The sequence below is a fragment of the Dendropsophus ebraccatus genome, chromosome 1 (assembly GCF_027789765.1).
Source record: "Dendropsophus ebraccatus isolate aDenEbr1 chromosome 1, aDenEbr1.pat, whole genome shotgun sequence".
In the NCBI taxonomy this organism is placed as follows: Eukaryota; Metazoa; Chordata; class Amphibia; order Anura; family Hylidae; genus Dendropsophus; species Dendropsophus ebraccatus.
Window position 1 is genome coordinate 63,212,507 of NC_091454.1, and position 27,297 is coordinate 63,239,803.

At 40.7% G+C, this 27,297-nt stretch overlaps 1 protein-coding gene across 4 annotated transcripts in view; it reads left to right on the forward strand.

Moving 5' to 3' along the window:
• The window catches only part of SH3RF2 (SH3 domain containing ring finger 2), an 89,808-nt gene that overhangs the window by 18,590 nt on the left and 43,921 nt on the right, over positions 1-27,297 (forward strand). For all 4 annotated transcript variants that reach the window (XM_069971947.1, XM_069971963.1, XM_069971955.1 and 1 more), the window contains exon 3: positions 23,593-23,862. In XM_069971947.1, the coding sequence (XP_069828048.1) occupies positions 23,593-23,862 (270 nt within the window). The remainder of the gene's footprint in view (positions 1-23,592; positions 23,863-27,297) is intronic.

The following is a 27,297-nucleotide window of genomic DNA, read 5'->3' on the forward strand; positions in this document are numbered from 1 at the left end:
CCAGGTTCTAGATCAGAGATCTAGAGAGATCAGAATTGTGCTGCGTTTAAACGGAACGATTATCGTGCAAATCCGCACAATAACGTTCGAATTCGAACGATAATCATACGTGTAAACGCAGCGAATGATCAAACGACGAGCGAGAAATCGTTCATTTTGATGTTTCAACAACTTCTCAAATCGTTGTTGATCATTCGCAAAAAATTTGCAGATCGTTCCGTGTGAACAGTCGTTCGCCGATTTAACCAATGTGTGAGATAGGCTTAAGCAATCACAAAACTAATTTTCCGTAAGATATATCATACCATCTGAACGCTGATCGTTATTGAAAAAAAAGTTACTCCGACATCGTTAATCGTACGATCGGGCTAATTATCGTTCCGTGTAAACGTAGCATTATTCTCTGTAAGCTTTGGTGTTTCAGTTTTTACTCCCCTTCCCACAATTATTTAACGCCTATTAAAATCTCTGAGTACTTGAATATTTCTATTTATTCTGTAGAATGCTTTATACTATACTATTATCTAATCTGCTAATCTACCATGAAACGTACAGATTCTAGATCAATAATGCATTCAAGAACATGGAACAATTTGCCTTCTTCTAAGTCAGAAGCTATAAATACACCTGTCATAAAGTGCTATTCATTTCTAGCACTGCTATAGATTTTGCTGTGAATCCAATTATCCTGCAGAGGTCCTGTACGCTAGTAAATGTGTCATGTATGAGTTTAGCACTGGCTTGAGGCTCTTGCCTTCCATAAATTAGTAGTATTCTACACTGTGTCCACATGCCTCCAGCACTGGTGTCAGACAGTATACCAGGTATACTAGCTACTACAGGGTAACCCTTCTCTTTTCTCATCTGTAGTCACAGCAAAAAGCAGTAAAACTTTTTACATGTCCCTTGGCGGCAATCTTTTTACATAATTTAGAGGATGCTAATTAGTGATTCTCTATAGAAACAATTGAATGCCTTTTGCAATAAAGTAGTTGGGAAAATTTCAAAATTAAAACTAATTATATAGGAGCGTTATTAATAATTGAGGTAATTTAACTTATTCTTCCACCAAAAGAGATGAGCATTTCCAGTCTTCTAGTTTCTCTTCTGTTTTGTTTCTTCAGTATTTGAAACATATACATATTAACCCCTTCCAGCCATGCTTATTTTGTTGTATTTCTTCTGTCAACGTCAACAAATCTGTATCTGGTATCTGATATTACCATATGAACAATGGAAAGTGCTGTGCCCATCCATTTCCACTCAGCACTGCTCAGCTCTCCTCTGAGCATGCCGTGTACAGATTTATAGAAAGGTTCGAAGACTTTCTAAAAAATCTGTACAATTCTTGTGCTTCGGGAATAACTAAGTGCCGTACACCACTGTCTCAGCCAGCTCACTGAATAGGAGCTATTATAGGATGGGCAATGAATGGGGTGGCAGAATGCACGTGAGACCACTGCTCCATTCTGACAGGTTAACCCCCAACCCCCAAGATCATGCATGTATCCCCCATTCCCTGGATAGGGTATAAGTGGTAAATGCTGGAATATTCCTTTAAGATTACATTCTCTGAAGATTCACATGAATGTTCCCATTCACAAACAACTCTTTAAAATAGCAAGCAATTAAAAGGTATATCAGAAAGTTGATGATTTTTCATTATACAAGGATCAGCCTCTATCTCTGTCTATATATATATAATGTCACTGACATCTTTGTGTAGGCTTCTGTACTGTGTGTGGGAGTGTACAAAGGCTTATCTGTGGGGGAATGAGTAATATACACGACAAAGAGCTTGTTATCTAAGTCTTATCATTTAGTCACAGACTAGATGACAGGCATCCAATGATGGTGAGCCATGTAATGTGTGGTTATACTGCATATGAACAGTACAGATTTGGATACATTAACACAGGTAGGAATTGCTGTGGATAATTGCTGCTGCAACTGTGGCAAAATCTGTAGGGAAATCTGCAAGATATATTTTTACAAAATTTAGTGGATTATGGTGCAGATTGACTTGTGGAGTGACTGTGTAGAGTAAGAAATAGTATACTTACCTTTCTAATAAATACCATGATTCTCCTATGTTGAGGCTTCCTTGATGCCGTCGCCCTTAGTATACTGGCTCTAGGGTAGATGGTCGACACATAACTACTATAGCCTGTGATTGGCTGCAACAGTTACAGTATGTGTCAACACCTCAAATCACACTGCAGACCAGTAAGGAGAGATTGGTCAGTGTACCAGGAAAGCATTGCTAAAGCAGTGTCAGGTGACTGGTAAGGTGAGTATGGTGTTGTATTAATAATAATAATAATAATAATAATAATAATAATAATAACAACAACACCTTAGTGACCACCAATATGGTTTGCTACAGCAGTCACTTATGGGTCTTATTCTGATCCCATTGACTTTTTATACCGGGATCAGAATAAGTGAATTCCGTGCTCCTGCACTGGCATCACAGGAGATCAGCTGTCAGTATTACAGCTGATCTCCTGTTGTAACGACCCTAACAACCTGAGCTAAAAAAATTATACCATTATTTATACCACACAGTGCAAACTGTAAAAAAAAATATGTATAAAATAATAAAAAAAAAAACTGCACCAGAATTGCTGTATTTTGTCAATCCACCTAAAAATTGTCTTAAACGATCATGGGCATGGAGGACCACAGTAAGAAGAACAAGGGACTATTTTAAACTAGAGATCTTTGGAAACCATTCCCACATTGGGCACTGTAATACAATGAGTTTATTTCTTTTTTAGAAGATACTCTGTAGCTTAAATGAAGAATATGATGAGGTCATGATATGCCATTCCTACATAAAGCTTGTAAGATAACCTGTTTTTCAGCTTTGGTAAAGAAGAGATTACAGACAAGTAGAATTGACTTGCCATGACTCAATCTGCCTTTAAAAAAAGGGAGAGAACAGTGAGAGTATTGTCATAAAATATTAATGTTTTAGAATGGGATAAGTGGATGAGAGGACTCAGGTAGGAGTTCCCACTTAATGATGACTAGCACATGCCACTTGGGAGTAAACCATGAAAACAGTAGATACAATCTTCAAGTTAAAACCTCTGAACTAGCAAAGGAACTGGTACATCAGTTAGCACATAATTGTACATATAAATGAGCTGCCATGATATGATCTCCACCAGCTTCACCAACACAAGGCTGTGGCCATAACCTTGAATCTTAAGTGTGTAATGCAGAATGCTTGTGGTTATGCTAAAATGATGGTGCTTAAAAAATGACCTCATCCCCATTACTGTCCTTTTACACCAGTACTGTATGTTCCACTGACTGGGAACTCTCCATAGTCCTGTTATGTATATTTACACACCAAAATTTTGTAATGTGTTTCAGAATGATTAATCCCATTCCTGGAGCTTGATTTTTTTTCACAGAAAAAAGTAGTACATTTAATTCCTAAAAAAAATTGATTAAAATAAAAATGAAAAATAATACCAGGGGTTATAGCAGCCCAAATTGAAGCTCAGTTATCTCTGAGCTGTATATGCAACTGGCCAGTCATTATGGGTCAAGTAGCTGTAAAGAGGACCTGTCACAATATGAATGGCTAGAAACTAGGAGACTCATCTAATTGTCGCTGCCCTTCGGTTTCCAATGATGATTGTGCCTCAGTCATATGCACCTCATAACACCAACTCCCCCCCCCCCATTCCCAAGATCATACCCCCACTCCCAATATGTAAATGAATTGTTGGCTAGCCATTGGGGCGTGAACATCAACGAGTCACTACAGACGGGTTTGACATGTTAACACAGTGTTGAGTTTCCAGCCATTCATGTAGTGACAGGTCTTATTTTATTTTCTAGGTAATCTCTGCATACATACAAGATTATCATTAAAATGTTACACTTAGAAAATAATAAGCAGTGGTGACTGAGAGGCTGAAGGGTTTGATGGGAATCGATCATTTATCGTGCAAACTAACCATACTAACAAACTGATTGTTAAGGTGGATCTTGATTATTCGAAGATGGCAGTCAGTATATACTGTATATCCTGGGGGCATGTTCTTCTACTAATGCTCATATCAGTAGTTGATTGGCTGAGGTACGAAAAGAGTTACTTGCATAGCACTAGTGTTTGCATAACACTACATAAGCTTTAAGGAATGTAAACATCTCTAAGGGGGACATTTATTAAGACTGGCATATGGGTACGCCAATCTTAAATAAAGCCCCGCCCCCTTTTCCCCTGCCTTGTCCCCTTTTCACACAGCTCTTAGAACAGCTGGCTGACCCTATGCCCAGCTGATGGATTGTGCTGAAATCTACACCTGCTCTGAAGCAGGTGTACATTTTTGCCTGGTTTACGTCTGTTTCCAGGCATAAACCTCAATAAATCAGGTTAAGGAGGAGGCCTCGCCTCCTTCTGCCTTGTTTTACCACCCCCCTGCCCGCATGTCAGGCAAGTGGGGGATACGGAAGGGGTATGCCATGAAAAAGAGGCAAATCTGCCCCTTTTTTGTAGCGTATGCCAGGGGCGTACAATGATAAATCCCCCCTACGTTTTTAGAAGGTCAGTGCCTTATTGCAATGGCTTCACTAAATATACAAAATATGACATCCTTAACACTGTTTGTATTCATAATAAAGCCAGTTCCATGTATACTGTGAATGTACTTTGCGGCCATCAGGTTTAACCTGGCTGTTCAAGACTTAGCACTTCACTATTAAAACACTGTCTGGTAAAGAGTATTAGTCACTGACCTCCATCGTCTATCACTTTGCCTGCTTGTCAGGGTGGGCAGCATAGTGATGCAGCCATTTTGAGCCGTGAAACATGTTGCATTGCTAATGTCCCCTTAGCTTTAATGTGGCCGTACACTGCAATGCTTATGAGTGCCAGCAAAAAATGGAAATTAGAGTAGACCAATTACTGCTGTGAGTTATTCCATTTGTTCCCACATAGTTTTTGGACTATAGTTTAAGATGCAAAACATCCATTTTACATTTAAAAAAAGTCTATTTTCCCATAGAATTACATTAACGTCAATGGAAAAACGTCTGTTAGTTCACATGTAGTTTCATTTCATGGCAATTATAAAAGTCAAAGAATTCAGTGAAGGGTGATTATTACAAGCTACTTATGTTCAAAAAGTGGGTTGCTTTTGGGCCTTTAACCCCTTCACAATCCATATATATACATTCCTACTGCACATTAAACACATAAAAAAAAATATATATATATATAAACATATTACATATTGTAGCGTGCGAAATTGTCCAATATATTAAAATATAGTGATATTGTTTCAGCCTGGTGATAAGCGTGAATAAAAAGTAAAAAAAAAAAAAACTACCAGGATTATATATTAGGGGGAAAAAAAATTATGAAAAACAATTAAATTTTTTCTTTACACCAATATGGTACCAATAAACATTAGAGATCATGGTGCAAAAAAATGACATCCTAACCAGCCCTGTAGGCGGAAAACTAAAAGCACTATGGCTCTTAGAAGACGAGGAGGAACATTGCTTCAATTTGACCCAGACATCCGGGCATCAATGACTCTCGGGCAGTAAGGGGTTAATGGCTGTTTCCCCTCCCAGGAAAATGTTAAATGGATGAAAAAATGGCTTTTTAAAAATCTGTACAAATGCAAGAGAACATTCTTGAAAATGTGACACCCAACTGGTAAATTGAGCTATTATTTTAATCCAGAAAATACAGTACATTAACATAACCTAATAGGGGATACAACATAAATACTATATGACTTCATATGTAATATCAGAGGCACTAATATCAGAGTGTGGACCTATAACAGTCTATGGCTGTCTAATACATCTGTGCGTATAAGACAAAATTATCGACTCTAGAAATACCAAAGTTGCCAGGTTCATAATTGTTACGGATGAAATCTGTACATAAAAAGCGCTCCTAGACATTTTATAGGCAGCATTTGAGTGCATTTTGCCTGAAACACTGAATATTGCAAATAATATATAGTGTTAGTAAGTACTTTGGCTGTGCAGGACTTTCTTCGCCTTTGTATAGGTATGCCTCCCAAATGATATGCAAAATAGGAGGAAATGCTCTCCTAAAACTTGTTTTACAATTTCAAACAGAAAGTGCTGGCTTAATTTATTTATACAATCTAGACAGGCAATGTAAATTTTATTCCTAGTACATACTAGCAGAGGCCCAGTTTTCAACCCTGTCAGCGTCTAGACATTCATTTTTAATGCAGGTGAGGCACATACCTTGTCTTTGAATCAGGAGGGATAGGTGGAGGTTTTCTAATGATGCAATCTGTGTGATTCTCTTCCTCCGTCCATAAAAACAACAAAATATCTTGTTTAATAAATGATGTAGACGTTTTCCATTAATAATCATTGAGTGAATGTACAATAGAGCCAACAAATGTCTGATTATACAGAATGTAAAGGAGGGAATGCCCCCAGGCTCTGAATAATATATGTAAAATATGTATGTGTGCTGCTGGGATGTGTGCTGCTGGGCTGCTCTACTTTCTTAGGATATTTTACTAGTCAAACTAGAGGTCTGTGTAATAAAACTGGCACGATTAAAACCACCGTTACCGTATTCATTTACAAGAGTGAAGAATAGTAAACTTTTCTAACCTGGCGCTATTGGTAACTTGCTAGTGTTATATACTGTATAGCCATGTTCACATGTGATGCATGACAGGTTAAGAGGCTAAAGGTAACTAGAAAGATGCACTTTGTGTGTAGCGGATGCACAGATGTGGGGGTGTTTATAGTTCCAGTAACTTTATTATAGGATTTCATAAAACAATTCAATAAACTAATGAAAAGGAATTTTACCACATTGACATAATGCACAAAAAAATCAACACAGATTTTCACATTTCAGATTTGCAGAAAATTTGCAGAGGAATTCTGAACATCTGAACATGGCTTATTAGATTCTCCAACTTTTAGATGTGCTACTTTACCTACATCATTTTTCTGTAATGTGGCAAAAATGTACAGCTAAATCACATGCATGTTACAACAAATGAGCACATGTTTGTTAAAGGGGCTATCCAGTGTTAGAGAAACTTGGCCACTTTCTTCCAGAGACAGCACTACTCTTGTTTTCAGGTTGGGTGGAGTTTTGCAACTCCATTAAAGTAAATGGAGCCTAATTGCAAACCACACCGGAACTGGAGACAAGAGTCGTGTTGTCTCTGGAACAAAGTGGCCATGTTCTTCTAATGCTAGATAACCTCTTTAAAGTGTGACTGTTGTTATAACTTTCAAAATCTAAATCAACAGTAGATGTGAAATAAAGCAAGTTTGCTAAATATTTTTTTATTTTTTTTGTTATCATGCTATAAAACAAAGCTGTACTTACCAGTCTCCTGAAGGCAGCCTTTTATGGTGCGTTTACACAGACAGATTTATCTGACAGATTTTGGAAGCCAAAACCAGGAATGCATTTGAAAAGAGGAGAAATCTTAGTGTTTTCTCTATGACCCGTTCCCTGTTTATGTCAGATAAATCTGCCTGTGTAAACGCACCATTAGTCTTGTGCTGGTTGAAAAAGAAACACCAAACACATAAAGTCTGATATGTAAAGGGTGTCACTTCTTAATGTGTCCATCAATCACATGACTGCTTTCTGGACTTCCTGTTTTTAGACTCTGGGAAAAAAAAAAAAAAAGAGAATACAGGAAGTGCAGTGTTTTTCATGATAACAATAAAATAATGACTGTAAATGGCAAACGTGCTTTATATCACATCTACTGTTGATTTAGGTTTTAAAAGTTATAACAACGGGTACACTTTAATGTTTTACTTGAAAAAAATATGCAGCTAATAACCATTGTGTCAGAATATAACATCTCTGGCTTTGTTAAGCAGTCCTTGACACTACTACCCTAACACTTACCAGATTACAGATCTACCCTATAGAGTCACTGAACAAGCAGGGAATGATTAGAGATTTAAAGTCAGAAGCTGACAGAATTGTGAATGCACCTTTAGGCTACGTTTACACATAGTATTTCCGTCAGTCTTTTTTGAACCAAAATCTGAAGTGGAATTGACAAGGGAAAATTATTATAGAAAGATTTGCACAGTTTCTGTGTTTTCAACTCAATCCTCGTTTTGGTTAAAAAAAGACTGACCAAAAAAATTATGGAATTACAGTGTGTGAACATAGCCTTATATTGTAAGATGTTATTTGTTTCACATTTTATGTAGATTATGGCTAGATGTTAACTTTAAATGATGTTGTCCTATAATGCAACCAAGGGTCTGTAGTAGTGTTGAGCAAACTTGCAGAACGTTCAAATGTTTAGCAAGATCGCTCATCACAAGTCTGTGGTAGAGATGAGTGAATCTCGAGCATGTTTGGCTTTGCCTGAACCCGAGCATGCGGAATTTTTTTGGTGGCTGAAGAAGTTGGATGCAGCTATAACACTTTCAGAAAAACATGGATAAAGCCATAGGCTGTGTCCATGTTTTCCAGGGCTCTTAAAGGACAAGTGCCATGAAAAACTTTTTCCCAGTAATTGAAGCACATTACAAAGTTATATAACTCTGTAATATGCTTCAATCACCTATCTGCCTCCCTGTCTTTTCCCCCCTCCACCCCCCACCAGGAAGTGTCCTGACTCACACAGACCTGATTACTGTCCTCACCAGGCAGCTCCTTCTTGTGAGGATGAGTCATCAGCAGGAGGGCTGCTCTAGGTCCTGTTACACCAGCCTCCCCCTCCCCCTCCTTGTCAGGTGACTCTGCTTGCTCAGCTTATCTTCTCTAGTGACATGACTCCTTCACTGAGTCCACGGCAGCAGGAGAGAGGGTATGAGGGGAGGGGGGAGCTGCCTATGTGCCCGAGTCAGTCTGAGGGAAGATAAGCAAGTAAGATGTGACAAGTGATGGCTTGCAGTTGTTCAGCCAATGGGAGCTGAGCAAGCCTGTCACCTGACAAGGCAGGGGAGGGGGGAGGCTAGTGTAACAGGAGAAGGAGCTGAGAGAAGAGCTTGGTGACGGTGACAACAGTAATCATGTCTGTGTGAGTCAGGACACTTCCTGGTGGGGATTGGAGGGGGGAAAAGACAGGGAAGGGAGGCAGATAGGTGATTGAAGCATATTACAGAGTTATATAACTTTGTAATGTGCTTCAATTACTGGGAAAAAGTTTTTCATGGCACTTGTCCTTTAAGGACTCCATCCAAATTCTGCAGCCACCGGTAATCAAATGCCCCACACTCGGATTCTGACATATTTATAGAAGGTATACTTATAGAAACATACAATTAAATCTTGTTTCCAAACCAGTGTATGTTTTTTTTGTTAAGAAATTGGTAGAGGAAGTGATAAAATAAAATTTTCCGGAACATGATAAAGGTCCAGAACTTTGCATGCAGTGGGGCAGCACAGGTACATGACGCGTCTGGACATTTTGCACAGAATAAATTGCATTGTTCCACTTCACTTAAACAAGGTTTGTTTCTCGCATGTGACACATAAAAGAGCAGATTGCAAGGGCAGGTATAAATCAAGACCTTGATAGCAATTATATGAAGACACCTGTTATTTAGCCCAGGTGATGAATCAGACATAGCTTGCTTCCCTTTGGGAAATGTCTGCATTTCATGGCAAAGCTATTTCAAGGGCTATGTAATTTTCTAAGCATGTGTTGTCGAAGCTTGTGATCACCATCTAAATTTATACACATTAATTCACACAAAAAACAGTTTAATTCTCAATAATGTTCTGGAAATGGAGATTCTTTCTGGCTGAAATACATGGCTGCTTCATTTCATTAGATGAGCTCCAGAATGCTTTTCATGAGACACTAGCTTAGTATGCAGGCTTCGTCTGGCACCATATGTACAGAGATAATGTCCATTAGGAGGCATATGGCGGAACAAGAAATGTCCCATGCACCTCTGTGGCTGTAAAATGGCTGTTTGCAAGATTACTTTTTTTTTTTTCTTTTCTTACTATTTTTCCAATAGCTGCACCCCTCTTGTCCATGGCTTGACTCTGGTACTGCATCTCAGCCCATTCCCTTCACTGGGGTTCAATATCGGATGCAATATCACACTCCACAGACATGTTTTGACAAAAAAATTGACCATTCTAATACTGGACAACTACCCAAATTTTGTTTTGCCCCCATACTATATTGTAACGCCTGGAGTAGTGGATCCACTGGACCGTCACTAGCGATGGTACTAACCTCACCAGGGAGCGGAGTCTAAGGGGCCGCTGGTTTTCACCAGAGCCCGCCGCAAGGTGGGATGGACTTGCTGCGGCAGGCGACCCCCAGGTCGCTACCCCTGGCTTGGTTGCTAGTGACGGCGGGTGAGGCGTGGCAGGAGCAGTAGGCAGGAGATGGTGCTGGCAGAGGCCTGTAGGCGTAACCGCAGGAGTCAGGCTGAACACAGGAGCAATGGTGTGACAGGGGAGCAGGAACCAGGAACAAGGACTAGGGACCAGGTAGCAGATAGGAAACAGGAACAACAGGGAGCTGGGCCAAACGCTATGGGAAGCATGTAGAGGCTCCAACACCTGGAAGGGGGCAGGGCTGAAACTTATAGGGGAGTGATTGACAAACAGACCAATTAGGAGCGCACTGCCCCTTTAAATCACAGCGACGGACAGGAGCGTGGTGAGGTGAGGCGCCCCCCGGGGCCGAAGCAACAGCAGCGCCGGGTCCCTGCCTGCGGACACCGGCTGCTGCAGATGTAGGAGAGAGGGTGCGGCGGCGGTCCAGAGCACGGGACGCCGCCGTGACCCTAACATATATATTCAGGCAATTTGTAGTTAAACCATTTAGAGCTATCAGTTTACTTATGAACTACTCCTATAAACTCATTCTACCAATCCTCATGTATATCTTGTGGATTATCTCCAATTTGTGCAGCCTGGTAATCCTCTAACCAAGCAAGTCACATGCGCCAACAAGTGTGTTCCTGCCTGTCTGAGCAAAGCCAAGTGAAAATAAAGTGATGAGCTGGCAAAGCTGAAAGCTTTGATCCCTGTATGTTAATAGCTTGTATGCAAAAAGTCAATAAATTATGCCTTCAATTTTTCAACTGCAAACACCAAAGTCTGTTCAGTGAATTATCAGTTGAACAGAAAGGGGGACATATATCAAGACTCGTATGCCAGTCTTCTATAAAGCCCCGCCCCCTTTTTCCAATCAGATTTGTGCAGGCTCTACACCTGCTTCCTCTTCCTCCCCTTTCTCTTTTCTGCTATGTGTTAGTTATATGCTCTTAGTTAGATACGGTTACTTTTCATAATTATTGTAGATCTTTGCTTTATCCTCAGACAGTTAGCTTTATATTTCTTATAAAATGTGATATTAAAGTGGAGGTATACTACCTCGACAGAACTTTAGCAACTGCTATGGATGGACTTGGAGGCACTGTTCGCCTTTAAAGAGATGCCAATTTATCTCACCCTATGGATGGACTTTTCAAAGTGCCCTAACCTGTTCTGTTATGAGACCTTTTGTAGGGGCTTTTCTGACCCCACTCATATTACCTGTATGTTCTGTTATGTTTATGATACATGAAGCTGTTAAAACAATAAAAAATATATTTACAAAAAAAAATTTACAAACTGTATTCAGTGCCTCTCCCTAAAATAGCAAAATTTACCTTTTTATTCTTTTGTTGCCAGAAAAAGTTTATAAAATCTATAAGAACTTCTGTTTTTTTCATGGCAAATAATCAAATAAAATAACCTTTTCTATTTAGTATGCGGCCCAAGGACATTGAAATATTGTAAGAGAAAATAAGTAGAAGCCTTCACAGTCTGCTTTGTATCATGGAATAGTGCAGTAGAAAATTGGATTATTAGTGAGGGGCAGCGCTCTGTAATCTTTGGCCGCATCAACGTATCACTTTGAGGCCACTTCTGTCACTTATTAGCAATAACTGCCTCCCATTTTCTATCTTCTATTACATGGGCAACATGTCTGTCTGCCAGGTATGATTGCACCCTTGTCGTGAAGCATTATTAGAGGGCTTTAGTACTTAAGATGTCACTCTGGTTCTCTTTATTGGAAGAAAAAATCTTTTAGGTTATTACTAATATACAATTTGGCCATAACCTAGACACCATATAATATTACTCATCTCCTCTGTTGACTTTAAATGCATTTCTTGAGCTGGACAAAAAACAATGCTTGTCTTCAGGTGCCGCCTGGCACTGATCGTCTTTTTTTCTACGTCCTGAACAAAATCTAAGAGGCCACTTGTAGCAAACTGGATTTTTAACCGCATACACTTGTAAACCTCTTCTTTTCAGGTCAATAGATGCTATAATTTGGAATGAATAGAACCAGTAATCCACAAAGGGATCATCTAGGTTTTCAAAACTGAGGGCATCCCCAGGATTAGGGTGCGTGCACACTACGGAATTTCCGCGTATAACCTGCGGCGTATTCCGTCACTCGTCCCCGCACGCGGCGGCGCACATTTCCGCCTGTGCGGAAATGTCAATTCTTTCGATAGAACGCGGAATCCGCCCGTGCACAGAATAGTGTCTATGGCACGGGCAAAAAAGTGTGGGGACGAGCGACGGAATACGCCGCAGGTTATACGCGGAAGTTCCGTAGTGTACACGCACCCTAACTGATCAATATTAGATTGGGGGAAGGGTCCCACTCCTGGCACCCCTGCCAGTCATCTGTTGGAAGGGTAAATGCCAATGTGCCACAGACTCCTTAATGTTTGCTTGTGTTCTGTATGCAAGGAACCACAGCATTTTCCCATTCACTTCAATAGGATGATGCTGCATTTTCTACAAAAAGTATAGTAAGGTCAGGAATGTAATTGAGGAGGGTGAGGCACTTGCCCTGGTGCCACAGCCCCTTTTAACAGATGATTGGCAGGGGTGCTGGTGGTTGGACCGCCGCTAATCTGACATCACTTCCTTTATAAACATCTTTGTAATTTAAGCACTGTACATATATTTATTAGCTAATAATGTGCAAACAATATATGTCTTTTCAGAAACAGATGTTGTTTTGTAACATTAGGTAAAAGGTATCACTTAAAGGTTTTGTAGAATTGCAGTATGTGTCATGTCTTGCTCTAGCATGACATGTATAACATGTAATACTTGGTCCAGCAGATGACTGTGCACACAATTCCACTTTCCGCATCAGTGTATTTCTCTGCATATCCTATTCTTGTGTACTGTATTAGGCTATGTTCCCACAATGGAAAAATAAGGACAAATACCAGCCATTGTTGCAAAACAACAATTGCTGTTGCCGATATTTGCCCTTATTTTTACATATGTTCACACTACGTAAAAGTACGGCTGTTGTTGCCATCAGCAACAACGGCCTTACTTTATGCGGAGTGGAACAATGCCTTATTTCCCATGGGATCCTGGCCGAAGCGTATACACATTGTACATGCTCCGGCCGGGATCCCATGCGGGGCCGCAAATAACTGACATGTCTTCACTGTGTGCCATGGGAAGCTCTGATGCGGGCGCACGCTGATGCACCCGCATTAGAACTCTGCGGCCGAAAAGATAATTCGGCCGGTGCTTAAGTACCGGCCAGGATGATCCGGGCAGAGACCGGCCGTTCAGTGACAGTGAAAGTGTCAGAAAGTTATATAGATTTGTCATTTACTACTATTAAAAAATCTCAAGTCTTTCCATACTTATAAGCTGCTGTATGTCCTGCAGGAAGTGTTATTTTATTTACTTTCAGACAGGAACTGTCCTGAGCAGTAGCTTATAGGTATGGCAAGACTTGAGATTGTTAAATAGAAATCAATTACAAATCCATATAAAGAAACTTTTTGACACCAGTTGATTTGAAATGAAAAAAAAATTGCTGGAAATACTATGATTAATAATGCATTTCCTGGAACTATAATCTGCAATTCTTTATTAGTTTATGTCTTTATTTATTTTGTACTTACCTCCTTCCAATAGGTTTGTATCAGAGGGCATAACCAGAAAATATGGGGCCAGTTTGCCTCTTCCTTGTTACACCTAGGGCACTGAGCCATGTCCCTCTATTTTCCTGGGGAAGCTGGGTGTGTAATATAATGTGTGCAGGATAATAAAATGCACTGATGGTTAAGCTAATCCTTAGGAGCTTACTCATATAAGCAAATCTGCTTGTTATCTATAAGTAAAACATTTTTATGATCAAACAGATGATACTTGCTCTGGACATGTGCAGGTTCATTTTATAGGTGTTGGCTATTGGTTGTGTCTGGATAAAATTCAGTGTTTGTATAAACTGAAGAAAAGTTGCACTGTGTGAAAGTGGAATATCTACTAGAAGTACGCTGTCAGAACATGCCATGAGATACAGTGTCAGGAATGTATTTACTCTTGGCCAGCTCTGCCTAAATTCCTCCTTGGCACTCCCATGACCTAGTTCTTTATTAAAAATATATTTAGATATTTGTTAGTTCTTTAGAAATGCAATAGTTTTATTGCTAAAACATTCTTAGTTTCCTAATACTTTCTGCTTCATTAACGTTTTACTACTGTTATGCCTTAACTAATATATATATATATATATATATATATATATATATATATATATATATATATATATATATACACACACACACACAGTGGTGCCTTGGATTACGGGCATAATTCATTCCGGAACTGTGCTTGTAATCCGAATCTACTCTTAAACTAAAGCAAATTTTCCCATAAGAAATCATAGAAATTCAGACAATTGGTTCCACACCCCAAAATAATGATTTATTATTCTGAATAACATGTAAAACAGATGAAACAAACATTTAGAAACAGCAGAATATGTGATATTATAAGTTACTGTACAGTACTGGGGAAGATGGGAAACACAAGGGCTGAGAGAGACTGCAGGAAGCATGAAAGAATGACGCTTTACCATAGAAACATTGGTGTTTTCCCCATATAGGGGAGGAAAAAGGCCACATATATGTGCATATTGGCATTTTCCTATCTTTTTCCCCAATTCTTCACTATAATTCCTGGAATCACATGATAAAAAAATGATAAAAAGATGAATTATAATGTTAAAAAAACAAACAAAGGGGATAAACCATCAAAGGTAAAAACACCTGTATTCATTTACACTAAAATGAGAAAACTCCAGAGGAACTGCCAAAAAATATATATATATATATATTTTTTTTTTTTTTTTTTTAATTGTTTTGGGTTTTTGTATTTGATGTCTTGTTTGTGTTTTTTGACATGGCATCTAAAGATTCTTAAAAAAAAAAAACAGCCCACCAGAGAGCTCAATGAGGAGTTATTTAAAAATCCTCCTATTCATGTTAATAGGAAAAGATATTGGTTTGGTTTCCACTTCAAAACCTATGTGGCTTTTAGCTGTATGAACATACCATTACAAAATCATCCAGACCACTTTGCTTGATTGTTTCTGTCAGGTTTCCCTCAGAAACAGATTCTGCATCACTTTTTGGGCTGAAAAACACCTCCCAAATTGTTTTTTTTATACTATGTCTATTTACTAGAGATGAGCGAACTTGCCGTTAGTTTGCATGAGCCCGAATAATCGGATCCTGCTTCCTGGAGAAGGTGGATGCAGCCTGAAGACTGACTGGAAAAGATGGCTAGAGCCATAGTACCATCTCTAATATTTATGTAGACTTTAGCGTATATATGTATGTCAGTGCACAATACACTTTTCGGAGAGGCAATAAGACTTGGGTTGTTGCTGACTAATTTAGGCTTGATAGGAAATGTATATATTTTTTCAGTCATAATCACATTAGGCCATATTGTATCTTTCCAGTTTTGAACAGACAACTTGACCTAAACAAAATAAAGAATTAGACAATGTATATGAAGAAGAGATGCAAGGACATAGATTACTATAGACAATTTATATAAAAAAGACATGCAAGGACATAGATTACTATAGACAATGTATATGAAGAAGAGATGCAAGGACATAGATTACTATAGACAATGTATATGAAGAAGAGATGCAAGGACATAGATTACTATAGACAATGTATATGAATAAGAGATGCCAGGTTATAGATTACTATAGACAATGTATAGGAAGAAGAGATGCAAGGACATAGATTACTATATACAATGTACATGAAGAAGAGATGCCAGGACCTATATTACTATAGACAATGTATATGAAGAAGAGATGCAAGGACATAGATTACTATAGACAATGTATATGAAGAAGAGATGCAAGGACATAGATTGCTACAGACAATGTATATGAAAAAGAGATGCCAGGTCATAGATTACTATAGACAATGTATAGGAAGAAAAGATGCAAATCCATAGATTACTATATACAATGTAAATGAAAAAGAGATGCCAGGTCCTAGATCACTATAGATAATATATAGAAAGAAGAGATGCCAGGTCATAGATTACTATAGATAATGTATAGGAAGAAGAGATGCAAGGACAAAGATTACTATAGACAATGTTTATGAAAAAGAGATGCCAGGTCATAGATTACTATAGACAATGTATAGGAAGAAGAGATGCCAGGTCATAAATTACCAAGACAATGTATATAAAAAAGAGATGCAAGGACAAAGATTACTATAGACAATGTATAGGAAGAAGAGATGCCAGGACATAGATTACTATGTATTTGAAGTTAACAATGTCAGAAGTTGACCTGAGCTTAAGGTGTAGCGTTTTTAGTGGATTTCCATTTTATCTATTGGAATTTAAGATCTATTTGTTTCAGATATATAAGAACTCAGCCCTAAAAGACAATGAAAAATGAGCATTAATACAGCAACAGGATTTATATTGTATTTATAAAATGAGATGGAGCCAGCCAGGTATAAAATAGAGCAATTAGAATGTAGGGTTGTAGTGAGGACATGATGAATTGTCGGCTCTGCTTCATAATTCATATCTAAACATGAGTTTTATTGTGGTATTAAACCATGGAGCTCTCTCCTATCCCACAAGTCTTATAGAGCACAATATAATTCTTGTTCATGACGAGAGAAAGGGTTGTTACAACCTGTCTAGTCTTCACCACCCAGCACTTACTGTGCCCGCAGTCACATGTCCTTTCCCCAATTAGAAGCCAGCTAACACCATCACAGTGTTTATTCTTGCTATTTGCATTATTATATTCTGTATTTATTGAACAACAAAAAGAAGAGTTTGTATAATTTCTGGGACATGTTCAATGTTTTTGCAACCTCCTTTCCCATGCTGTAATGCCAACGAAAAAGATAAATGAATGCACTGAAGTAAGCCTAGCAGCTTATAGCAAATGACATACTTGATGTGTTGTGTCTGGCATGGAAAAAACACATTGTAGTGTCTGACATGCACAGCAGGCTTGCAACTATATCCTCCAAATCCAGAAGAGTGAAAACACAGCGTGTGAAATAAAGAGCATTTCTCCATACAACAAAGAAGTGCTTAAGTGTCCTGGCTGTGGAAGAATCTTTCAATGTCTACACAGACATTACTGGCTTATCTTGCTCCATCGGACACCAGATTTCCCAATAGGACATCTACTAATGATAGGTATTATAGTGCAATAAGGGTAGTCATTCAACTGTCCACTCACTCTGAACATACTGTAGAGTCTATAGGCACACAGTATTGTGCTTTATGTTAGGTTCCATATCACTGTATATAGCAAAGCAGATGAACAACATATATGGACAAAGAGGGGCGCTAATATAGTGTAGCATAAACAATAACAGTGGGAAAATTACTTGTAAGATGACCAAACTAACCTGGTGGTGTTGTGCAAATCATAGGCACAACACTATTAGGCGTTTTTGTTGGGTAAGTCCGCTGCCTTGCCTCTGGTTCTCTGCTCCCGGCACCCGTCCTGATGCCAAAGCATGAAAATGCAATTTGGAATTGACCATTGGACCATACATACAGCCACGGCGCAGGACTCTCAAAAAAACTCCAAGGACTTCACAGGTGTCCATCTTGGGCGTTTATTCACACTAGGCTTAAAAATGAGCAACGCGTTTCGGTGTCGGACTGACACCTTTATCAAGCTCCTCCTCACTGCTAAACGCCAAGCAAACGCCGAGCTTGGCGTTTAGCAGTGAGGAGGAACTTGATAAAGGTGTCAGTCTGACACCGAAACCATCGCTCATTTTTAAGCGTAGTGTGAATAAACGCCCAAGATGGACACCTGTGAGGTCCTTGAAATTATTTTGTGAGTCCTGCGCCGTGGCTGTATGTATGGTCCAATGGTCAATTCCAAATATCACTGTATATGGCATCAGCTTGAACATGCCACAGGTTTTTGTGTTTTGTTTTTTTCCGTGAGGGCTGTATGAATGAAGCCTTACAGCCTTGCTCCTCTTGCTCTTTTTATACATCTGGCGCCTCCTGCAATTCTGAAGTTATGGAATTGTATTCTAGCATTACTGTCATCTAAAAAAAAAAACTTTTGATTTGTCACACAAAAGTTAAGATCAGTCAGGATCTTGGTTCTGAAATAACCATCAATTTCTAGATACTGTATATCCGGGTGAATCATGTGGCTGTGTGCTCCACTATCCAACTTGATGATCCATCCAACTTTCTTTTACAATGTGTGCACAGACACATTTTTCCATGTACGTTAATGCAGCACATTAATAGATAACAAAAACTTTTGCATTTTAAAGTTACTTCACTGTGTGTGTGTGAATCTAGCCTTAAGGACCCAAAATCTAATTTTTATAAATTTTTGGTTGCAGGTCACAAGTCGCATATGACTCTGCCAGCATTGACCTCAATGCAAGTCATGTGCGACCTGCTTGTGACCTCTCTGTAATTTTGCTATTTTTTCATAGCTAAACTACAACTTTAATAAGGTCGCAAGATAACAAGTGTTACCCAACAAAAGAGATAGCTTGAGACTATGGCAAGAACTTACAACCAAAAATGTGCTAAAGTATTATCTTTATTAGACTCACAGACTTACAGATTAAAAACACAGCTGTGTACAGACCATGATAGCATGAAACAAACGGAAAAAGAGAAAAATCCGCTCACCTATAATTGCTGTAATGGTTGACTCAGTTGGCAAGTGATATCTTCTAGCACGTGGAAGAGCATATTGCGGGCTGCAACCCGTAAGGCATCCTAAAAAAGTTTAGTGTCCACAGCTTCTGGAGTATAAATGTTTCTTTATTTAACGCATCAAAACATAAAAACAACAAAACAAAAAGTGAATGGTGGGCTAAAAACGCCGACGCGTTGCGAGGTTCTCCCTCTTAATCAAGGCCATGATTAAGAGGGAGAACCTCGCAACGCGTCGGCGTTTTTAGCCCACCATTCACTTTTTGTTTTGTTGTTTTTATGTTTTGATGCGTTAAATAAAGAAACATTTATACTCCAGAAGCTGTGGACACTAAACTTTTTTAGGATACAGACCATGATGACCTATCATGGGTCACCATGATACGCGCCACCCTAGTGCCAAGAAAACGGCTAATGAACCCGCTATAAAGTCACTGCACACAATATATGACATGCTCTGGTAGAAGAATGTATGCAAGTGCCCCATGCAGCAAGGAGTGGTCCCGCCACCTGACCCCACCCTACACGTTTCATTAGCATCCTGCTACCTCTATCAGGGGCACCAGGGCATGTCATATATTGTGATCAGCGACTTCATATGTACTGACTAGGGATGGTCCGAACCGAATTCGGTTCGGGTTCGTACAAACCCGAACCCACGGTAATGATACCCGCTGTCTGCCCACTCCGTGGAGTGGGCGGATCCAGCGAGAGGACCGCCTGAAAAATTGGGATACAGCCATAGCCATAGGCTGTATCCCAGTTTTCCAGGCGTTACTCCCGCTGTATCCGCCCGCTGCACAGAGCGGGCAGACAGCGGGAATCTGCTGCCTAACGTTCGGGTTCATACGAACCCGAACTTCGGCAGGTTCGGACCATCCCTAGTACTGACCCATTATTTTTGTTTTCTTGTTAACATTGAGTCCTATGCTTGCACTATTTTGCAAATGTCTTCATGTTTACAACTAGGCAGTCTGATGTGTGTTTCCCTATTTTATGGTTTAGGGGTTTTCCCGTTACTAGGGAGGCATGTGTCATGGTGACCCCCTTTTGAACATGTCTGTACACAGCTGTGTTTTTAATCTGTAAGTCTGAGTCTAATTAAGATGGTAATGTAACGCCTGGAGTAGTGGATCCACTGGACCGTCACTAGCGATAGCACTAACCTCACCAGGGAGCGGAGTCTAAGGGGCCGCTGGTTTTCACCAGAGCCCGCCGCGAGGCGGGATGGACTTGATGCGGCAGGCGACCCCCAGGTCGCTACACCTGGCTTGGTAGCTAGTGGCGGCAGGCGAGGCGTGGCAGGAGCAGTAGGCAGGAGATAGTGCAGGCAGAGGACTGTAGACGTGCTCGCAGGTGGCGGACAGGACTCAGGAACAATGGGAAGGCAGCGGGCAAGGACTAGGGACAAGGACTGAAGACAGGAACAAGGGACAAGGACTAAGGTCAGGAACAACAGGGAGCTGGGCCAAACGCTATGGGAAGCATGTAGAGGCTCCAACACCTGGAAGGGGGCAGAGCTGGAACTTATAGGGGAGTGATTGACACACGGACCAATTAGGAGCGCACTGCCCCTTTAAATCTGAGACAGCCGGCGCGCGCGTGCCCTAGGAGGCGGTGACGCGCGCGCCGGCCGGCACAGTGAGAGACAGGAGCGGAGGAGAGGTGAGGCGCCCCCAGGGGCCGAACTAGCAGCAGCGCCGGGTCCCTGCACAAGGACCCCGGCGGCTGCATGGGGCAGGAGGAGGTCACGGCGGCGGCCCGGAACACGGGGCGCCGCCGTGGCCGTGACAGGTAATACTTTATTACATCTTTGGATGGGAGTTCTTGCCATAGTCTCAAGCTTTCTCTTTAGTTGTGTGCATTGTTTTTTTCTTTTGTTTTTTTTTGAGACATGAACCCACTCCTACCACTTTAGATATCATTTAGAGTGCCTGCCTATTCTCTGTTTGTGGAGATAACAAGTTGCCATGTAGCCGTAGCCTATGGTGTTGATACACCACATTTTTTACCCACCACATACAGAGGTAGAAACATATAAATAATTCCCTAACCTATAGAAATATATAATATATATCTCATTATTTGCTATTACTAAAATACTCACAATGCAGATACTAGCTTACAAGTGTCATATTACATGTAACCGTATCAGCATGGCATGACAGCCCAATGCCAGCCAACACCTATTCATCCTGAAGATTGCTTTTAGTGTCCAAACGGCTTACAATTATGCTCTAATTCACTCCCTTCCTTGGAAGCCTTCCTTGAAAGGGATGGCCATATTGAACATGACAGGTGTGGTGATAATCTCTGTAGTGCTGGCTTTGTCATTCCGAGTGCAATGAGTCACGCAGTGGCAAATGTAATAAAATCCCACAGTGTGTTATGGAAATGTGAAAAAATCTTGTTCTTTGCAGCCGCTGCAGCCCTAACATTTTGACTGATACTTCCCATTGTGAAGATTACCAATAATGCAAGCCTGTCACTTTGATTACAGTCATAAAGAGGTCCCTGTAGCCATTGGATTCCTTATGACCAAGTTTGCTGGGTTGATACTGCTTATTCTTTGCAATGTACATGTACAATCTCAAGTCTTTCTATACTTATCAGCTGCTGTATGTCCTGCAGGAAGTGGTGTTTTATTTTCTGTCTGACACAGTGCTCTCTGCTGCCACCTCTGTCCGAGACAGGAAGTGTCCAAAGCAAAAGAGGTTTTCTATTGGGATTTGTTCTGGACAGTTCATGTCTCAGACATAGATGTCAGCAGAGAGCACTGTGTCAAACTGAAAAGAAAACAACATTTTCTTCAGGACATACAGCAGCTGATAAGTATGAGGAGAGTTGAGATTTTTAAATTGAAGTAAATTACAAATCTATATAAGTTTCTGAAACCAGTTTATTTGAAATAAAAATCTTTTCGCCGGATAACCCCTTTAAAGGGGTTATCCAGTGCTACAAAAACATGACCACTTTTCCCCCTCTCTTGTCTCCAGATTGGGTGGGGTTTCAAACTCAGTTCCATTGAAGTAAATGGAACTTAATTGCAAACCACACCTGAACTGGAGACAAGAGAGGGGGAAAAGTGGTTTTGTTTTTGTAGCGCTTGATAACCCCTTTAAAGTGTCACTGTCGTTTAATTTTTTCCGCAGAAATCAATAGTCCAGGCGATTTTAACTTTGTAAGTGGGTTTATTAGCCAAATATGCCATTATCTGCATGTAAAAAGCCTTTTCCCAGGTCCCCTCCTCCTCTCCTTTCTGTCATCCACTCCTCAGAATCAGGAAATCTCTACTGTTTTTTCATCAGTCGGATCTGTCTGGTCTATGAAGAGGGGAGGGCAGAGGGGGAAGGAGAGAGATTAGCCAGAAGCTGAGAGCCGAGAACAAAGGATTGCTCAGCGGGGGAGCTATTCAGAGCTCTAATTAGAGGTCATAGAGGTCCATGGTGCCTGTCAGAGGAGAGAGCCTGCGATGTGAATGTAAATTAACTCTTTGTTGTCCTGTTTTGCTGCTTTTACTTTCTCTCTCCAGAGGAAAACCATGAAGACAGGGGGGAGAGCTTCAAACTGCTTTTTCATGATAAAAATTCATTTTTCGGCTAATAAACCCAATTACAAAGTTTCGTAAAATCACCTGGACTATTGATTTCTGCATTAAAATTTTTATGCACGTGTGCTACTGGCTAATTGCTGTAACTGTGACCTGGACTAATGTATGTTATTTTGCTAGTCACTGTAAAACCTTAATTTTGGCTATATACCTATGGAAGTTATACACATAAGAAAGTCAATATCTAGATATACATGGACACAAGACAGCTTTTGAAGACTAGATAACAAATTTTCTGTTTCTTATGGTTAAACTGAGCACTCGGCATACTGAAGCATGGTCTACCTGATCTACATGTTATCCTGGCGAAGGCAACTGTACACTATCAATGTGAATTTACTGTACAGTATGTGCCATACTTAAGTTCACGAGTGCCACATGACTGCTACAGCACTTGCAGTGTCCAAATAACAGCATATGCTATACAGGCCCCTAACATTTAGATGTGAACAGGGTCTAAGCAGTGGTGAATTGTTTCTATTGGGGGCATGGCAGTGCATTCTGAAATCCCATTTTAGGATATCAATGCTACAGGTTGACTAAACTATCAATTAGTGGTGTACTATAATGTAATCAAGTATAATCCAAAAGCATAACAAATAATATTATGGGTGGTGACTCATTGTGCAGATTATTGTGAATATAAATATTATGATTTTACAGTTCACAGTAAATGCTGCTAATGTCTTTGTATTAGCATCTGAGCTGTAGACATTATATAACCGTTCATCTTTATAATTTATTTTTTTATTGTCCAATTTGAAAAGTTTTGTCTAAAACTTAGGCTGGTGGGGGTGTTCACTTCTGTATACAGTATGCTACAAGCAGTTATATGGGATATTCACATCATTTTCAAACCAAATTTTATCTATACAATTGAAATGCTATGAAAAGAACATAGAAATTTTACTTTGAAGGTTCCTTGTATAACTCTTTTTATTTATTTTTTGTACTGTAGGTGCCATGTGCTAAAGCAGTGTCAAGCTACAGAGGGCAAACCCCAAGTGCTCTTTCCTTCAGTAAAGGAGATATTATTATCCTGCATCAACAGCTGGATGATCATTGGTATCAGGGGGAAGTTAATGGAGAATCTGGTGTATTTCCAGCAAGATCAGTGAAGATTATACGAAAAATAGACCAACCTCCAGCTCTATGCAAGGCTTTGTACAACTTTGAATTGAAGGACAATGGCAGAGGAGAAAACAAGAAGTGTTTGAAATTTGCAAAGGTACAGTATATAGTGGACACACATCACTCTGAGGTATAAGACCATGTAATAGCAGTATAGTTATATACTGTGTCATCACATGTAGCAAATGTAACTATACTATGAGCAGAGTCTTTATAAACTGTACTTTTCAGCAATTCAGTAAGGTAAAGCTTATGTCCAACAGTAGACGCCAGAGAGCTTCCAGAAGAGTGATTGACAGGACTTGGCATTTAACTGTATGCGCTCCTGATTAAGATATCGTCATTATTTCTCCTGCCACAAGAGGCCACTCACCCCTTGCCCCCCAGCACTGCAGTGTACCAGTGACATCACTTGTGTGCTTGCAGAGCTAGAAGACAGAGAGCACCTCTGCAGCCGTGAAGCAGGTAAGTATGGTTTGTTTTTTAACTCTAGTTTTACAGTCAGGAAGCACTGATGGTTTTTCTGAACCCTTCTAAAGGCTTTGTGATCAGTGTTAACTGACCATAAAAACAGCCACAGTCACGTGAAGGGGGCCTAAACCTGTAAACATTAGTTGTAAAAATTAGAGATGAACGACCTTCGAGCAAGCGCTATAAGCCTGGGAATGGAGAGATTTTAAGGAACATATATTTGTTAACAATTAGAGATAAGCGAACCTCAAGCATGCTCGAGTGCATCCGAACCCGAACTTTCGGCATTTGATTAGCGGTGGCTGCTGAACTTAGATAAAGCCCTAAGGCTATGTGGAAATCATGGATACAGTCATTGGCTGTATCCATGTTTTCCAGACAACCTTAGAGCTTTATCCAAGTTCAGCAGCCCCAGCTAATCAAATACTGAACGTTTGGGTTCGGATCGACTCGAGCCCGAACCCGGTTCGCTCATCTCTAGTAAAATCCCTTTGACATTGGATACAATGTATCAGCTTGGCAGTAATATTAATTTGGATCCTACTGTATGAGATGTAGTTATGATGTGCAGGAAAATGTTCAGCTATTTATGATTGTATTGATTTATCAGAGCTTCCAGAACTCTATTTCATGACATACTAGGTAGGACAATGAAATGCGTTTTCCCTATACTTGTGCTAATCTTTAATGTTAGCGAGTGTCTGCGAGGAGTTATACAGCGATTTACAAGATTAGCTACCTGATACATAAATGATGACTTCTATCTGTGCGTGAATCACAGTCTGACACTATATACGTCTCATTTGCTCTCTCCTGCTGTATTTTGATCAGAAAGAGTCTTTGTGCTAGTTCAGCAAAGACTGGTAGGGCACACATGCCAAAGTAGTGTGACTCTTCTTATTTATTAGGCTATGTTGACATCTTAGTCGGAGGCCCCACTGCATATTCTGTCTTATTTGACAGGAAGAGTAGCACAGAATGCTATTCTTCCTTTCAATACAGTGAACGTCAGGATGAATCAATGGAGCCCGTTGGGTTCCATGGGTGTCAGTTCCATTATTCTGCATCTTTGACAGAACAGAAAACAGAATTTACATTAAAATGTTTCTAATGCTCTCGTTTGTGTTAAAGTGTCCCTGTCATTTGGAAAAAGTTTTGACATCTCATGGAAACATGTCAAAAGTTTTGATCAGTCAGGGTCTGGATATGCAGACCCCCACTAAGACATAGGCTTCATAGGAAGTGAGCCATGACATATCCTTATATGCCACATCACTGCTGCAAATAATCAGTGACCTCAGCGGCAGTATAAGACACTAGACCACTTTTTTATATATAGCGGTGCCTCTGTTGTCAAACATAATTGGTTCTGGAAGGCTGTTCCAGAACTGAGCAGTTTGAGAACCAAGCTGTGTGTTCCCATAGGGAACACTGTAAATGTCTTCAATTTGTTTTTACACTCCATGGGTCAGGTGCAGAGCACCTGGCCAACAGAGTGTAAAAACTAGCAGTAAGTAGCCTGCACCACTACTTACTGTAAAGGAGCAGAGATTCCCTTCATTATGATGGGAATCCCCCTTCTTTACAGGGTGTTCCCCACAGCTGAGAGAAGCAGAAGCGGTGCCTCAAGTGACGGGAATCCCCTGCACTGCCAGATCCCCGAACCACCCACCTGGCAGCCTCCGGCTCCCTCTCCTACTGGTGGGCCTCTCCGCTGGCCTGCAACAGCTCCAGGCACCCTTCTCAGGCTGTAGGCGCACATGCCTTGTTGCTGGTGGCCCTCTGCATCAGCCAGATTCTTCCTGCTGCCTCTGCCGACTCCCCACGCTGCAGGGATCACCCCCCCCCCAGCCTGCCCGTGTTCCTGGCACCCCTCTTCAGGCTCCTGAACCATCCGCCAGCCACTGACCCAGCGCATAATTCAAACCGATAGACGAATGGCTCAGGAGCCTGGAGAGCAGTTCTAGGAGCTGGGGCAGGCCGGCAGGGGTGATCCCGTGCTGCAAGGGGAGTCAACAGAGGTGGCAGGAAGAAGTGGGAGCCGGCAGCTCAGAGACTAGTGATGTCGAGGGCGGGGGGCGTGCAGCGCAGGGGATTCCGGTCATTATGACCGGAATCCCCGCTCTGTGTTCCCTACAGCAGAGAGAGGCAGAAGCGGGCGGCTGTTTAAACTTACCGCGCTGCTCCTGCTTCTCTCAACTTCTTCTGTTTGTTCCCAAACACCTCGATGACTGTCAGCTGAACAACAGTTTAGCTGACAGATATCTCCCCTGAGATTTTGTTCGAATACTGAATAATGTTCGAGTACCGAACAAAACTTCACGGGGAAATTTTGTTCGAATACTGAAGTGTTTAACCTCTTAGGAACATATGACGTACCCGTACGTCATATGTTCCCGAGAGGTGTTCAGAGCGGGGCCGCGCGGCTCCCGGGGTGCCGCTTGTAGCCCGGGACCGCGGGTATTAGCGGGCACGGTCCAATCGCCGTGCCCGCTAATACAGTAATCAGATGCAGCTGTCAAAGATGATAGCTGCATCCGATTACTGGACGCAGCACTTCCCTGGTGTCTAGTGGCTGAGATCTCCGTGACTGGTGCCAGCCAGAGTCTCCGCCAAAATGGCGGATCTTTGCTGTATAACTATACAGCGAAGATCTCAATGAGAGATCAGTATACTTATACTAGAAGTCCCCCAGGGGGGCTTCTAGTATAAGTGTAAAAAAAAAAAAAAAGTGTTATTATTAGTAAAAAGCCCCTCCCCTAATACAAGTCAGAATCACCCCCCTTTTCCCATGTTTTTAATAAAGTAAAGTAAATAAATAAACATGTTTGCTATCGCCGCGTGCGTAATCGCCCGAACTATTAATTAATCACATTCCTGATCTCACACGGTAAACGGCGTAAGCGCAAAAAAATCCCAAAGTGCAAAATTGCGCATTTTTGGTCGCATCAAATACAGAAAAAATTTAATAAAAAGCGATCAAAAAGTCGTATATGCACAATCAAGGTACCGATAGAAAGTAAACATCATGGCGCAAAAAATGACACCTCACCCAGACCCA